The sequence below is a fragment of the Brassica napus genome, chromosome C8 (genome assembly GCF_020379485.1).
Source record: "Brassica napus cultivar Da-Ae chromosome C8, Da-Ae, whole genome shotgun sequence".
In the NCBI taxonomy this organism is placed as follows: Eukaryota; Viridiplantae; Streptophyta; class Magnoliopsida; order Brassicales; family Brassicaceae; genus Brassica; species Brassica napus.
The window spans coordinates 28,317,923-28,334,063 of NC_063451.1; the positions used below are offsets into that span (position 1 = coordinate 28,317,923).

Genomic DNA, 16,141 nt, shown 5'->3' on the forward strand with positions numbered 1-16,141 from the left:
TATCTTTTGAATACATATTAGGAATCGAGATCATGTTTGGCACAAGTTATTTTTGGGAATTTTGAATGTTACGGGTTCTATTGGATATCCATTTAGGTTCGGGTTCGGTTCGGATAATACCCATAACCCGAAATACCATAAATCAAGATCCATTCGGTATTTATGCCGGGTTCGGATCGATTCGGATTCATTTTTATCGGATCGGATTCGGTTCGGGTTTTCGTTTGGTTTATTTGCCCAGTCCTAGCTCGTTCTGATCCCGAAGTACCGGAGCAAAGCTATGAACGAGGCTAAGAAGAAGAAGACAGAAACCTACGTTGTAGTATCTAGAGATGGTTCGATGTCAGCTCTGGGAGCATTTTTTGTTTATTTGATTAGTGGGTTGTTTCTGGGCGTTGGATTCTGGGTTGCCCGGAACAAATTTGCCGTCGATCTCGTGTCTGATCCATCTCTCACTCTGTTTCTCCTCTGGGTTCTCTACTTCTTTGCATTCATTACTGGTTTTATACTGCTCAAGTGTTGATTTTGAGTTGATTTTATAATCTTGCTTTGGTGTTCATTCTCAGAGCATTGAGTTTCCGGTTGTGGCAATCGTCTACAGCTTTTTACGAAAAGCCCCAGAGAAATGTTCGGTGAGTGTGATTAAGACTCAAAAGGCACAATGCGTTTGGTTTCTTGTGTTTAACTATTTCGTAATGGTTTCATAATTGCTTTCCAGTGGTCTAAAGCTGTTGGGAGAAGCATATTAGGACTCATTTCCGGTTAGTATTCTTTTTTGCTTTCCAACTTATTATAGTTGCTCTTCATTCTTCTGCAATGAAAGAACACAAAATAATCAACTGCCTTCACATGTAAATTCAAGTTGGTTAGCATGTGACTGATCTCCCCAGCTCTTCGTGTTAGCATATGTATTAGCTTGACTTGATCGATATCTGCTCATTTTTCTGTTTTCAGTATCCCTTGATTGTGATTTGTGAGTTCTCTAAGCCTTTTTTTTTTTTTTGGTTTATAGGGGCTTTCATGAATGCTTTGGGAGCAATTGCTTTGGGTGCACCTGTTGGGATGCAGTATGTATCGTTTTTGTAGTCTGGACTTTTCAGATTACGGACAAGGCTAATTATTGTTGGTTGTGATCACCCTTCTGCTTGATAACATTAGCACTACCTCTCATCTCATGCAGATATCTACCAAAAACAATTCACTGGTCCTTTCTAATGTCTGTTTTCACGGTAAGCTGTCTCCTTCTGCTGTTCCTATGAATTAAAAAGAATGTACTAATGATGATAATTTTTAATTTCATAGTTCTTACCAGCAACTGCAGTTTTTGGTGCGTCGTGGACAGATTGGCATCGTGCATTCGCTTCGATGAAGTAAGTTATATATTTTTGTAAGTTATATCATAGTTCACACAGTTCGTGTACCTAATCCATCTTTTTGGTTGTTTCAGACCAATTGGAAATATAGAGTATATGATTGTTATTCCAGCGTATGGAGCAATTGTTGGAGGATGGTTTGGAGCTTGGCCTATGCCGCTCGACTGGGGAAGGCCATGGCAGGTAATATATCTTTATCTCGAACCATACATCCAAGAGATTGGTTCTTTGTATTTGGTCATGGTGGTTGAACAGCTAATCATTATATTATTATTGTTCTTTTTAAACAGGAGTGGCCTATATGTGTGTGTTATGGAGCTATAGGAGGCTGCATTGTTGGACAAATCCTCTCCTTGAGTTTGATGTTCTTGTTTAGGAAACACAAGAATTTGAAGGTGGCCTAGAAGAGATTCATTGTGTCTGGATCTTCAGAACGAGTTTCGTTTTTGACTTGATTGTTAGCTAGATTGAGATACAACAATAGGGTAGTAGGGAAACGTTTTTTTTTTTGTTTGCTTGAACAAACGCTTTGTTATTTTCCACATAGAGAATCAAGCAAATGTTTCAGATTTGCAACATTCTAAAGTCAGCGATCGCAGTTTATGTGCTTGATCTTCTCCGTCAGTTTCCTCTCACTATAGTTTATGTGCTTGAGCTTCTCCGTCAGTTTCCTCTCACTAGTCCCTGTATCGTGAGACTCCCTTTGTATATAAGAGAGAGTACTTTCGCCATTGCATTTGTATAAGTGGCATTTATCAGGAGCCATCCCACCAATCATATTTTTACCATATAAAAAGAAGATATCACACAACGGAGTTAACCAGAAGAGGAAAAAAAAAATAGACTGACTTGAAAAAACAATACGCCCACCGTGGGGCTCGAACCCACGACCACAAGGTTAAGAGCCTTGCGCTCTACCAACTGAGCTAGACGGGCTTGGTGCTTACGGTCTCTGTTAACAGATGGTCAATATAGCCATTATCTAGTAGGTACGAAACGAAGTTTTAGAAGTGCAAATGTTTTGATGTTTAGATTACAAATCTCTGGTTTATCACCATGTAATGGAAACAATACACACAATGTCATTATAGAATCAATAAAAGAAAAAAGAATGTAGTAACAAATAATTAAAACAACTTGAGTTTCCCTTTAGAGATGGCTTGACACATTGCCTTCTCTTTCCCAGCCAAGCCGTAGCAGGAGGAGTTGTGCCTAGCGCCTAAAGTGACAGCAAAGTAAAGATAAACAGTGCAGAGAAAGGCCAAAAGAAGCAATGCTGTTAGGAGGTATCGATGCCTGTTAACAACGGTTGAGCAGCTACCCAAGTCTTCCCATTGCTTCTTTAGAGACTGGTGTCTCCTCAATGGTGAAGATACAATCCCATCAAGAACCATTGCCTTGATAAACCAAACCTGTAAAATAAAGAACCATCTGGATTTTTATCAATCGTAAGCTATTATTAATACAGCAATTCGAATCTCCAGATCAATTAATGTGAACATTTCGATCTAACAAGACGAGGCAAACCAATTTGGAAACGACATTATTAGTCCTTTATAATTGGCATCACAGGCACAAATCAAAGCTTAACGTCATTTTCAGTCAATCAGTGATCAACCATGGATCCCGTCGTCAATGCACATTTGGAGAAAGAGAGATTCGAGGAAACATGAGATCAATCGAAGGATTCATAATCATAATTTCGTGGGATAGCTGAGGAAATTGATCGCTATATGTAGAAAAACGAACCGGTGAAACAGGAAGCGGTTAGAATCGGTTAGAGATCTGGAGAAGATAAAAGCAGCTGCTCCCAGCTCCGTCAACACGCGAATTTATTCCGCCGCTAGACGTTGAATTCTCCAGCAGCGTTCCCGATATAGGTAGAGAGAGAGAGAGAGATTAATCAATCTCCTCCGCAGTTTCTAGCGGGGGAGATTTGCCGGATGACGCCGTACGCGGTTTATTAACTCCGTTACATACGACGGGGATCTAGTGATTTTATATTTAAGTTTTAGAAAGATAAATTAGAGAAAGATAGAGAGAGAGAGAGAGAGGGGAAAAAAATGATAATGCGTGTTTAGTCTGCCAACTTGTTTTTAAAATGATGATGGGCAATGGGCATGCATGTTTTTGGATATATAATGATGATGGCGTTTACCTACGATCTGACTCTTGCAGCAAACAAAATAGAGCGAAAAACTGTAAAATAGAGCGAAACAAAAAACTGTAAAATAGAGCGAAACAAAAAACTGTAAAATAGAGCGAAAAATGCATTCATCAACAAACAAAAAAGACATTACTCTATATATGCAGTAATATTTTTTTTATATTTTTATGATTGCATTTTTCACTCCATTTTACAGTTTTTTTTGCAGTGGGGTTGGAGATACTCTCGAGTTGTTTTTTGCGAACACGTACTACTTACTGTACATAAAATATACTTAAATTACATTTACTATATATACTCTATATTTTGGTGAACCTTTTTGCGTGTGTCTTTCTAGAACCTTTTCACTCTCCGACCCCACGGCAAACAAAAAACTGTAAAATAGAGCGAAAAATGCACTCATGAACAAACAAAAAAGACATTACTCTATATATGCATTAATATTTTTTTTATTTTTTTATGATTGCATTTTTCACTCCATTTTACAGTTTTTTTTGCAGTGGAGTTGGAGATACTATCGAGTTGTTTTTTGCGAACACGTACTACTTACTGTACATAAAATATACCTAAATTATATTTACTATATATACTCTATATTTTGCTGACATCTAGATTTAGAACCTTTTTGCGTGTGTCTTTCTAGAAACTCAATTTCACGAACTCCGATTACAAGTAACCAGCTGATTCTCTACAAAAGCCAAAATTAGAGGAAGACACTGATTCTTTTTTTTCATATTTTAAGTAACTGTCTGTATCAATTATACACATGATGAAGCAAAAACACACCCACACATGCAGTCATGTTTGCATCATTGATTACTTAGATGGCATTCGTTCAGCCATTAGTGGGCTTAATATTGGGTAATACTATATTGAGCATTAGTGGGCTTAGTAAGCAAGGTCCATCATATTGGTATCGATGGTTAACTACCAATCATTCCATGTTAGGTAGCGAGAATAAGGAAACATCGAGGAGGTGTTCTACTTTTGAAGAAGAGAGGAAAGCTCAAGGCTTTATCGATATCCAAAAGGTATTTTCGATATTCTCTTTGCTTGAATCGAATTGGGTTTTCTTCCTTGACCTCAATTTCGATCAGTGAAACTAGTTTCTTTAGGTAAAGTTTAGATCGGCAATTGAAATTAGGGCTTTTGTGTGTGTGATAATTGAAATTAGGGTTGTTGTGTGAGATAACTTGATAAACAATGATCAGATGTGAAGAACAGAGTTTTATGAATTTTGATGATATGTGTGTGTGTTTTCTTCTCATTCCAGCAGGTGACTATTGAATCCAACCTTTGATAATCGAAGATGTGGGCAGCTTCTTGTCTGGCATCGTGCTGTGCTGCTTGTGCATGCGATGCTTGCCGTACAGTGGTTTCAAGCATCAGCAGACGGTCTGCTAGAATTGCTTACTGTGGTCTCTTTGCACTTTCTTTAATCGTTTCATGGATCCTCCGTGAGGTTGCTGCTCCTCTCATGGAGAAGCTCCCTTGTAAGTTCCTTTTTTTCTTCCTCTTCTTATGTCCTTGTTTTGATTAGCTTATGGATCTAATGAATTACATTTTTTTGTGCAGGGATTAACCATTTTCACAAGACACCTGATCGTGAATGGTTTGAGACCGATGCTGTCTTGCGTGTCAGCTTAGGCAATTTCGTGTTTTTCTCGATTCTATCGGTTATGATGATTGGTGTGAAGACTCAGAAAGACCCCCGTGATGGTATACACCACGGTGGTTGGATGATGAAAGTTATCTGTTGGTTCATACTGGTCATCTTGATGTTCTTCGTTCCTAATGAAGTCATCAGCTTTTATGGTAAGTGCCATGCCATCTATCATTGCTTATATCTCGTTTATATGCTCCTGATGCTAATCAATTTAACATCTTTTCAGAGTCAATGTCAAAGTTTGGTGCTGGGTTTTTTCTTCTTGTTCAAGTTGTGCTTCTTTTGGATTTCGTTCATGGGTGGAATGACACATGGGTTGGCTACGACGAGCAGTTCTGGTTAGTTGAATATATTCGCTATCATATGCGACTTTTGTTATGCCACCGCTAACTAGGTTTCTATATATATAGGTATGCTGCGTTGCTCGTTGTTTCTCTTGTATGTTACTTGGCAACATTCCTCTTCTCTGGACTTCTCTTCCATTGGTTTACTCCGTCTGGACATGATTGTGGACTCAACACTTTCTTCATTGTCATGACTTTGATATTTGTGTTCGTCTTTGCTGTTGTAGTCTTGCATCCCGCTGTAAGTTTTGCATCCCATTTTAGTCGTTTCTCTCATCTTCAAACTCAATGAAGCCAAATTAACTTTTATTTTACAGGTCGGTGGAAGCATTTTACCAGCATCAGTTATATCTTTCTACTGCATGTACCTCTGTTACAGTGGACTTGCAAGTGAACCCCGAGATTACGAATGTAATGGTCTCCACAAACACTCCAAAGCTGTTTCAACTGGCACTATGACCATTGGGTTACTCACAACTGTACTCTCCGTTGTTTATTCCGCTGTCCGTGCTGGTTCTTCCACCACCCTTCTCTCCCCTCCTGATTCTCCCCGTGCAGGTATATTTCCACAATGATCCTGTTCCCGTTTATTGCTTTGGCTCTTGTTTAGTTCTCAACATTGTCTTGCTTATATTTGGAGTCATTTAGTTTAACGGGTTTCGCTTTGTTGAAAATGTTCAGGGAAGCCTCTGCTTCCACTAGACGGGAAAGCAGAAGAGAAGGAAGAGAAAGAGCAGAAGAAGCCAGTGACATACTCGTACGCATTCTTCCACATCATCTTCTCCCTTGCGAGCATGTACTCTGCGATGCTCTTAACTGGTTGGTCAACTTCGGTTGGTGAAAGTGGCAAGCTGGTTGATGTCGGGTGGCCTTCCGTGTGGGTCCGTGTTGTCACCAGCTGGGCCACTGCTGGTCTCTTCATCTGGTCACTCATTGCTCCGATTCTCTTCCCTGACCGTGAGTTCTGAGCTGAATAAATCCACCTGGAAAAACTTTCCTTGAATCTTGAATATGTAAAAAATAATAATTTCTTTAGACTATAATACAGTCTCTCTCCTGTGTTGCTTGCTATCTTCTCACGCATGGCCTTTGTTGGTCTATTTGTAAAATAAATATAAATATAAAATATTTGCTTTCTCCTAATGCAGTGATCATTCCTACTCTTGGAATCTCATATTGATCTTAACAAATAGTCCGCTCATCCACGTTTGCGTAATCGCGCTATCGCGTTTACCTTGTGTAGCTGATCTCTAAACTAAACGACGTCGTTATGTATGATCTGTCTAATGTGAGGGGTTAATATCTATTTATGAAAGTAAGGTGTTACAAAACGAAAATATTTATAAATGAAGGACCAGATAAGTATTTTGACCCATTTAAAATGGATCTATCCATTTCGGTTGTCTTCTTCTTCTCTCTCTAGTCTCTACGTCTTCGTTTTCCAGAAACTTGATTTGCTCCTTGCTTGAGGTGTGTGGTTGGTTCCACCTCTAATAGATCAATCTGATTGTAGATTCTCTTTCGCTTATTCGTTTGGTATTGTTAATGGTGTTTTGATTCAGGAAAGTTCCCAACTTTGGTTTTCTAAATCAAGTTCGAGAAGGGGATCGCAAAGTACATTTAACAATCTCTCGAGCTCAAATCATGTAAGCCAACTCTCTAATTAGTCATACCTTTATCTCCTTGATCCAAAGATCTATACTTTTTTCGTAAAACGGAATCAGTTTATACCTAAATCGTTAATGTTCTCAGGGACTCCACAGAACAATCTATCATACCAGGCTTACCTGACGATTTAGCTTTAATATGCATAGCCAAGCTCTCTCATGGCCATCACGGAGCCCTCGAGTGCGTCTCTAGAGGGTGGAGAGACTTACTTCGCAGCGCAGACTACTCCTGCTTCAAAGCTAGAAACGGATGGTCTGGCACCTGGTTGTTCGTTCTCACCGAACAGTCCAAGAACCAGTGGGTCGCTTACGACCCCGAAGCCGATCGATGGCATCCCTTGCCTAGAACCAGAGCTGTTCAAGACGGCTGGCATCACTCTGGCTTTGCCTGTGTTTGCGTTTCGAATTGTCTGCTTGTGATTGGGGGTTGCTACGCGCCTTCGTTGTCGTCGTTTCCGCATCAGAAGCCTGTTGTCACTGGAGATGTCATGCGGTTTGACCCGTTTAAGAAAGAGTGGAAGATGGTTGCGAGTATGAGAACGCCGAGGACTCACTTCGCTTGCTCTGCTGTCTCTGGGAAAGTTTATGTCGCTGGAGGTCGTAATTTGACGCATTCCAGAGGGATTACGTCTGCTGAGGTTTATGATCCTGTGGCTGATAGGTATATATGTACACTCTTTTTACTTTTGTATATGATAAGAAACTATCAAAGTGTGGCCCTGACATTGCTATTGCAGGTGGGAGGATCTACCAGCAATGCCTAGACCGCAGATGGACTGCTTGGGGCTATCGTACAGAGGCTCCTTTCATGTTTTGAGTGATCAGGTGGGGTTCGCGGAGCAAAGCTTCTCTGAAGTCTTCAATCCGTTAGAGATGAGTTGGTCCACTGTGGAGGATATATGGCCATTCTCTAGAGCCATGCAGTTTGCTGTTCAGGTGATGAAGAATGACCGAGTGTACACGATTGTGGATTGGGGAGAGAGCTTGATCAAGACAAGGGATACAGACGAAGGAGAATGGTACAATGTTGGTTCGGTTCCTTCTGTTGTTCTTGCTAATCATCCGAGGGAGCTAGAGGCGTTTGGATACGGATTTGCAGCTCTGAGGGATGAGCTCTTTGTTATTGGAGGCAAGGTTCTTAAATGGGAAGAATCGGGGGCAGGGAGGTTTGCCATTGTGAGATTGTCTGTTGTGAGGGTATGTAACCCTTTGGATAGGCCTTTGAATTGGAGAGAGACCAAACCAATGTGCATTCCAGCCTGTGGGTCCATCATTGGTTGTGCATCTTTGGAAGAATCTTCTCTGCCTTAACCAAGGCGATGGAATCTCTCCGGATGCATATATTTTTACAGTATAGTTGCAGTCGATTCTTCAATTGTGGGCATGGTTAGAAGAGAAACGTAGTAAAAAGAGGAGCCATGGAGGAGACTTGGTTTTCATTAGTATCTGGTTTAAGCTTTTTTTCACAAACACGTAACTTTGCCATTCCATTTGGGCATTTCTACTGCAGAAGTCTTGCATTGCTTGTGGATAAGATAAGAGAAAAGTTAGCATATAATAATTTTTCATGGCAGCTTGGAAATTAAAATTATAGCCTTACGTGCCTGCTTTGCTGTCTATTATGGTTACTAATTTTCCAGCAAAGGTATTAGTTAACACCTTATGGTAACATTGCGCTGTAGCTGACGACTATTCATGGAGTCTCCAAATGTGTTCTTTGTTTGAGAAAGACGGTGGTCGCATTGGAGCTTTCAATGTAGTACTTGCAGCACATACAACTGGACACTTGGGCCAACTGGAAACGGGGTGCGTGGAACCAGTTGTTAGTAAGGAACTAAGTTGCTGAAGAAGTCAACCTATAGTAATAGTCTAGTTATCTTTGGAGTAAAAGGCTTACACAATTTGATGTCATGGTATGAAATGGATACTGCAAGAAGGTTACCAGTGGATTGACAGGGTCAAAGAAGATTCATGTGTTTCTCAGTTAATTGAGTGCCAGAAAACTTATCTTTTGTTATGTGTCCATTCAGAATGCCTATAGGTGTGTGTGTATCATGTGTATACTCCAAACACGTTAGAGATTAGAGATTAAATAAGAGTGATACAAATATTTGCTTCTTCTGTAGTCTCTTTTTTATTTCAAGACTGAAAGTAATAACATTAATAAGCATGGATTCTCAGAGATTTGCCAAGATTAAGAGAACAAAACTCGAAGATGGTTTTAGGTGTTGTTATTCGATCTTTTAAACATTTAAGATTGTTTAAGTCGAAGAATCCTAAAATCTCTCCAGTATGTCGTGGATTTTGAGTTCACTCATTTATTCATGAGATTTCATAAGAGATTATTTGAAATCAATTAAGATTTAAATCATTCATTGAATAACATTGAATAACACTAGATCAAATTTCGCGCATCTCTCATATTGAGTGGACTCCCACTTCAACACATGTGGTTTAACACTGTGTTTGTCACTCTGAGATCACAGCTAGGATTTAGCGAAGCAGACAGACGTAGCTGCTTTCACATTGAGGGCTCTTCTGTCCAGCCAGATGTAGGGGGTATTCTCGAGGGTAACATGTTCCACGCGTTTGTCGTACACTGCAACTGCGCTGTCGACATCTTTTGCGATGGGACTTCAGGAGTTGTTTATGTTGCTCGTGATGATCAGCTTGGGTTCGTAAAACTGATGTTTCTTTCTTTCTCATATGTGCTTTTTGTGTGCAGTTTGACTTCATAGAACTTCTAGCTTGAGGTTCAATAACTACGAACTTAACAACTTCTTTCTATTGCTTGATGTTTCAAAATGAAATGATATTTGTAATTGCTGAAGATAAAAGGTATAACCAAGGCGGTACTCTAAACTAATTGGGTTATGCATGATTACCGCTTGTCGAAAATAATCAAGTCCATGAGCTAGATGCGTACGTGTTGTGTCAAGTGTTCCACAAACAAAACTTTGGTAAATCTTTTGGAAACAAATATGCTCTTTTTGGAAGAAGAATGGGATGATGGAAGAGCTGTGACCTGGATATTCAATCAGTGTAAGCATCACTACTAGAAATCAAAGAGGAGTGAGGAGTAAGAAGCTTGCATTACCTGACGACGGTGACAGAGAAGGGAAGCAGAATCTCCAAACCTTTCACTCGCTACGCTAGAGAATCGCCGGAGGTTAGGGCTCAAAAGATGATGACTATTCATGGAGTGTCCAAATGTGTTCTTTGTTTGAAAAAGACAGTGGGATTGGAGCTTTTAATGTAGTACTTGCAGCACATACAACATGACACTAGGGCCAACTATAAACGGTGTGCGTGGAACCAGTTGTTAGTAAGGAACCAAGTTGCTGGAGAAGTCAACCTATAGTGATAGTCTTAGTTATCTTTGGAGTAAAAAGCTTACACAATTTGATGTCATGGTATGAAATGGATACTGCAAGAAGGTTACCAGTGGATTGACATGGCCAGAGAAGATTCATGTTTTCTCAGTTAATCGAGTGCTAGAAAACTTATCTTTTGTTATGTGTCCATTCATCATTCCTATAGGTGTGTGTTTATCATGTGTAAACTCCAAACACATTAGAGATTAAATAAGAGTGATACAAATATTTGCTTCTTTTTTAGTCTTTTTTTTTTTTAATTTCAACACTGAAAGTAATAACATTAATAAGCATGGATTCTCAGAGATTTGCTGATCAAGATTTAAGAGAACAAAACTCGAAGATGGTTTTAGGTGGTGTTATTTGATCAGTGATTTCCAGTCCATCAAATTTTAAAATTTTAAGATTGTTTAAGTCGAAGAATTCCAAAATCTCTGCAGTACGACTTGGATTTTGAATTCACTCATTTATTCATGAGATTCCATAAGAGATTATTTGAAATCAATTGAAAATACAAAGAATTTTAAAATCTTTGAAAGTTGAATAACACTAGATTTTTAAAAAAAGAATTTAAATCATTCATTGAATAACATTTTAAAATAGAATTTAAAATCATCATTCGAATAACAGTAGATTGTGTTTAGATTTAAACTCTATTAAAATATATGAACCAATAATACCCCCTAGTCTATCAGTTTTCTTCTGAGGCTTTTCTCTTTTTGCTCAGTGTCTTATGCATCCTTTATCCGCAAGTGTTTTATGTTTATGTTTCATCCGGTCTTTGACCTTGTCTTCGAAACCATCATCTAGCATCTTCATCATTGCCACCCTTTTAGCTTTTGATACCTACATATTCATAAACTTGCGTAAGCCTCATGCATTTGTTAGAAGTTCAGATGCCTTGGACAACATATCTCATAGCTAATAATTACCAAGGTGAACCAAAACCTTATCATACTAGAACATACCTTTGTGACTTCTATGTTTGCTTGTCTGTCTTTCTTTGTGTTCATGAGATTTGACAAAAGTTCAATCGGTTTGTATACATTAATATGAAAGCGATTCTCCTTTTGACTCAATTGTTTTTCTATCCTGAATTTTTGCAGAATGGCAGATCAAATTTTGTGCATCTCTCATATTGAGTGGACTCCCACTTCAACACATGTGGTTTACCACTGTGTTTGTCACTCTGAGATCACAGCTAGGATTTAGCAAAGCGGACGGACATAGCTACTTTCACATTGAGAATTCTTCCGTCCAGCCAGATGTAAGGGTATTCTCGAGGGTAACATGTTCCACGCGTTTGTCGTACACTGCAACTGCGCTGTCGACATCTTTTGCGATGGGACTTCGGGAGTTTCTTATGTTGCTCGTGATGATTAGCATGAGTTCGTAAAACTGATGTTTCTTTCTTTCTCCTAAGTGCTTTTTGTGTGCAGTTTGACTTCATAGAACTTCTAGCTTGAGGTTCAATAACTACGAACTTAACAACTTCTTTCTATTGCTTGATGTTTCAAAATGAAATGATATTTGTAATTGCTGAAGATAAAATGTATAACCAAGGCGGTACTCTAAACTAATTGGGTTATGTATGAGTACCGCTTGTCGAAAATAATCAAGGCCATGAGCTAGATGCGTACGTGTTGTGTCAAGTGTTCCACAAAGAAAACTTTGGTAAATCTTTTGGAAACAAATATGCTCCTTCTTGGAAGAAAAATGAGATGATAGAAGAGCTGTGATCTCTCACCAACAAGATCAGATCAAGAACTTGGAAGATGATGTGAAGTCATTGAAAAGATAATCATTGCCTCTTTGGCTTCATTAACTCTTTTCCAATACAAACGCAAATGTATTTAATCTGAAAGAACATAATAATAATTTAAAAAACAAACAAACAAAGAGAACATATAAAATAATGTGACAAATACAAATTTTGACATCTCACTAACTATTTTTGACATTTAAATGTAAAATGTGTCTCCGGGCTAGAGGTGATGAAGCTGAAGCAAAACCCAATCTAGTGGCTCCCCAAAACTCATAAATGCCATGTTAGTCTCATATATATTACTAAATGAATGCATCACATCATCAATTTATGTAACTGGACAAAATTGATCAAGGCAACTAAAGAAGAAGACGTATCTAAACTATAAGAATTATTGTCCTGATTTCGTTGAAGGTAATAAAAGTCTGTATACAATGTTGGTTCGGTTCCTTCTGTTATTCTTCCTAATCACCCGAGAGAGCTAGAGGCCTTTGGATATGGGTTTGCAGCTCTGAGGGACGAGCTCTTTGTTGTAGGAGGCAAGGTTCTTAAGTGGGAAGTGAAAGAATGTGAGGATAAAGAGATGTAGATGAAGAACATTGAAGAACAGAGAGAGAGAGAGAAAGTAGATCTGGGAGAAACTCAATTCCCTTAAAATTCAAATTGTGGATCTAGATACAAGTCTTTTAAAGGCAAGTTGCCTCAGTACACAATACAATAAAATATTTATTGTTTAAAATATTCAACGATCTCCTTCTCTCTTTTTCTTCTTCTTTGCTTCTCAAGTCTGGTCTTCTGCTTCTAAACTCAAGCCTGGTGCTTCTTATAAAGCCTTATAAAACCTTTATAAAACCTTATAAAACCTTATAAAACCTTTATAAGACCTTATAAAACCTTATAAGTATTTTCAAGTCTGACAGCTTAATTCTCAAGTCTAGCTGCTTAATTCTGCTTCATGTCAACACTCCCCCTCAAGCTTGACCATGTGGAACAAGTCAAGCTTGGAAGCCATGAAGTATTCCCTCATTAAAACCTCAACTAGGTAAAACCCTTTGGGAGAAAACCCAAGTCAAGGAAAAAGAGTAGAACACTTCATGAAGGAGAGATCATTGACATGATAGGTCTATGAGCCCCAATTTTGGATGAATGAACTCACATACCTTAGTGCTTGCTGCCTTGGTGAAGATATCAGCTAGCTGATCTTCACTCCTTGTGTAGCACGACAATGTGATCTTCTGCTCCACGGTTTGTCTCACTTTGTGGCAATCTACCTCTATATGTTTGGTCCTTTCATGGAAGACTGAGTTGCTAGCAATGTGTATAGCAGCCTGATTATCACAATGCATCGTGATTGGCGTTGTAACTTCAATTCCCAAGTCCTTAAGAAGTCCCTTGATCCAAATCAACTCGCTTGTGAGCTTCCTCATAGCTCTATATTCTGCCTCAGCACTTGAACAAGACACCACCTTCTGCTTATTGCTCTTCCATGTTACCAAATTACCTCCAATGAAGGTACAATATCCAGTAGTTGATCTTCTATCAACTCGATCTCCTGCCCAATCCGCATCACAGTACCCAACAATCTCAGTGCTTCTATTGCATCCCATCCATACTCCTTGGCCTGGTGCCTCTCTTAGGTACCTGAGAATTCTTTTAACCATGTTCCAGTGGTGTACCTTGGGAGCTTGCATGTGTTGGCTTACTTGGTTTACTGCAAATCATACATTTGGTCGGGTAATGGTAAGATAAATGAGTTTTCCCACCATTCTCCTATAGTGCTTTACATCTTCATATGACTTGTCTTCAATCTCCCCCTCAAGCATCACTTTGTATCCTTCCTCTAAAGATGTTTTGGCATCTCTTCCAACAAGATCTCCAGCCTCATTTAGTAAGTCAAGGGTGTATTTCCTTTGAGATAGAAACAACCCTTCCTTAGACCTATACATCTCGATCCCTAGGAAGTATTTGAGCTCTCCCAAGTCCTTGATATCAAATGAAGCCTTAAGGAACGCTTTGGTCGAGATGATCCCTTCTTTGTCACTGCATGTGATGATAATGTCATCAACATAGATGAGAATGACAATGATTCCTTGCTGGCTAGTGAGGGTGAATAGGGTATGATCAGCTTCAGACTTGACAAAACCTCTTCCATTGAGTGTGGTGCTTAGTTTGTGGTACCACGCTCTTGGTGATTGTTTCAAACCATAGATGGCTTTCTTCAGCCTCAATACATTTCCTGGTTTGGTAAGGTGTTCCATACTAGGTGGTGGTCTCATGTAGACCTCATCTTCTAACTCTCCTTGTAGAAAAGCATTCTTGACATCCATTTGCCACAGATCCCATTCTAAGTTCACAGCCAATGAGAGTACAATCCGTATCGTGTGAAGCTTAGCTACTGGTGCAAAGGTGTCAAGGTAATCTTCACCATAGAGTTGAGTGTAGCCTCTTGCAACAAGTCTGGTTTTTTTTCTTTCTGGTTGCCCATTAGCCAAGTACTTGATAGTGAATAGTAACATGCTTGTGACAGCCTTCTTGCCTTTGGGGAGCTCACTCTCAAACCAAGTTCCATTTCGGATCATGGCACTGACCTCATCATCTACTGAGTCTCTCCATTCTTTTATCTCTATTGCCTCCTCATAGGTCCTCGGAATATACTCTTGATCTATATTGGTGATGAAGGCTTGATGATCTCTTGGATAGTAAGCAAGGGAGCAAGTTGCTTGAGTGGGATGGGCTACTGCTTGACTGTTGAAATACTTCCAATTTGATGGACGCTTTCTCACCCTTGTGCTTCTCCTAAGCGGCTGGATCTCTCCAACAATCTCAGCTTCAACTTCATTTTTTTGATCTGATTCCTCTTGTTGTTTGCTTTCATCCTGATCATGAACCTCTTGCTCTTGATCAGTAGTCTGTGGATCCTCTTGACCAATGTGTGGTTCCTCTTGACCAGTAGACGAATCCTCTTGATTCCCCCCTTCAGGATTAGGATGAGAAGCCTCTTCAGCCGCATTCATACCATTGGCTTGATCTAAACTATTTGCTGAACCAGTAGTTCTTTCATTTGGTGTCATGATGATACCTAGGCTCTCCATGATAATCCGTAGGTTGTTTGCCCTATCTGAGGCCCCTTGAGATAGATCCTTGAGATTGTCCCAACTCTTCTCCTCATAATAGCCTCTAGATTCCACAAGCTTGACCTCTCTGGATACTAAGACTCTTCCTGTCTCTGGAGAGTAGCATTTGTAACCTTTTTGAGTGGTAGAATACCCAATGAACACTGCCTTTGTGCTTCTGGCCTCAAGTTTGTTCCTATGATCACATGTTTGCAATACATAGCACAAGCACCCAAATACCCGTAAATGGTCAATAGATGGTTTTCTTTTGTTCAATACCTCATAAGGTGTGGCATCATCAAGGACTCTTGTTGGAGTTCGGTTGATGAGATAACATGCTGTCATGACTGCATCACTCCAGAACCTCTTAGGCATGTTGGTGTAGAACATCATGGACCTGGCCACTTCCATCAGATGTCGGTTTTTCCTCTCAGCTACAACATTTTGTTGTGGAGTGTAAGGGCAGCTGGTTTGATGGCTTATTCCATGCTTGGCCAAGTGGGATTTGAAAGCTGTGCTTGTATATTCCCCTCCATTATCTGACCTGAATACTTTGATCTTAACATTGAACTGATTAGTTATGTAGCTCTGGAAGTTTATAAATGCATCTAGTACTCTATCTTTAGATGGTATCATAGTCAGCCATGTATATTTAGATTTCTGGTCTATGAA

The 16,141-nt window shown here is 39.4% G+C and overlaps 4 protein-coding genes and 1 non-coding gene across 6 annotated transcripts; 3 read left to right on the forward strand and 2 right to left on the reverse strand.

Annotated features, from left to right (window-relative positions):
* Positions 1-203: 203 nt before the first annotated feature.
* On the forward strand, positions 204-1,951 carry LOC106402683 (phosphatidylinositol-glycan biosynthesis class F protein-like). The gene is made up of 8 exons (XM_013843467.3): positions 204-472; positions 567-632; positions 719-761; positions 1,013-1,067; positions 1,181-1,229; positions 1,303-1,370; positions 1,448-1,556; positions 1,664-1,951. The coding sequence occupies exons 1-8, from the start codon at positions 281-283 to the stop codon at positions 1,775-1,777; spliced, it is 696 nt and encodes a 231-aa protein (XP_013698921.1). The 5' UTR covers positions 204-280; the 3' UTR covers positions 1,778-1,951.
* Positions 1,952-2,236: 285 nt separating this feature from the next.
* TRNAK-CUU lies at positions 2,237-2,309 on the reverse strand. Its single transcript has one exon. It is a non-coding gene; the product is annotated as a tRNA-Lys (tRNA).
* A 50-nt stretch (positions 2,310-2,359) lies between these two features.
* Positions 2,360-2,785, reverse strand: BNAC08G16870D. The gene has a single exon (XM_013843468.2). It carries the CDS (start codon positions 2,765-2,767, stop codon positions 2,501-2,503), a length of 267 nt encoding a protein of 88 aa, XP_013698922.1. The 5' UTR covers positions 2,768-2,785; the 3' UTR covers positions 2,360-2,500.
* Positions 2,786-4,419: 1,634 nt separating this feature from the next.
* On the forward strand, positions 4,420-6,693 carry LOC125575067 (serine incorporator 3-like). Of its 2 annotated transcripts, none has more exons than XM_048766414.1 (7): positions 4,420-4,571; positions 4,817-5,033; positions 5,116-5,355; positions 5,433-5,544; positions 5,617-5,791; positions 5,868-6,108; positions 6,232-6,693. In XM_048766414.1, the coding sequence occupies exons 2-7, from the start codon at positions 4,850-4,852 to the stop codon at positions 6,516-6,518; spliced, it is 1,239 nt and encodes a 412-aa protein (XP_048622371.1). In that variant the 5' UTR covers positions 4,420-4,571; positions 4,817-4,849; the 3' UTR covers positions 6,519-6,693. The 2 variants fall into 2 exon arrangements, with proteins under 2 accessions (XP_048622371.1, XP_048622372.1); XM_048766415.1 differs by having other exon boundaries at positions 4,443-4,571; positions 4,814-5,033.
* Positions 6,694-6,922: 229 nt separating this feature from the next.
* Positions 6,923-8,824, forward strand: LOC106402556 (F-box/kelch-repeat protein At1g16250-like). The gene is made up of 4 exons (XM_013843323.3): positions 6,923-7,020; positions 7,113-7,196; positions 7,303-7,878; positions 7,955-8,824. Coding segments are annotated over exons 2-4 (1,152 nt in total). The 5' UTR covers positions 6,923-7,020; positions 7,113-7,194; the 3' UTR covers positions 8,529-8,824.
* Positions 8,825-16,141: the final 7,317 nt, after the last annotated feature.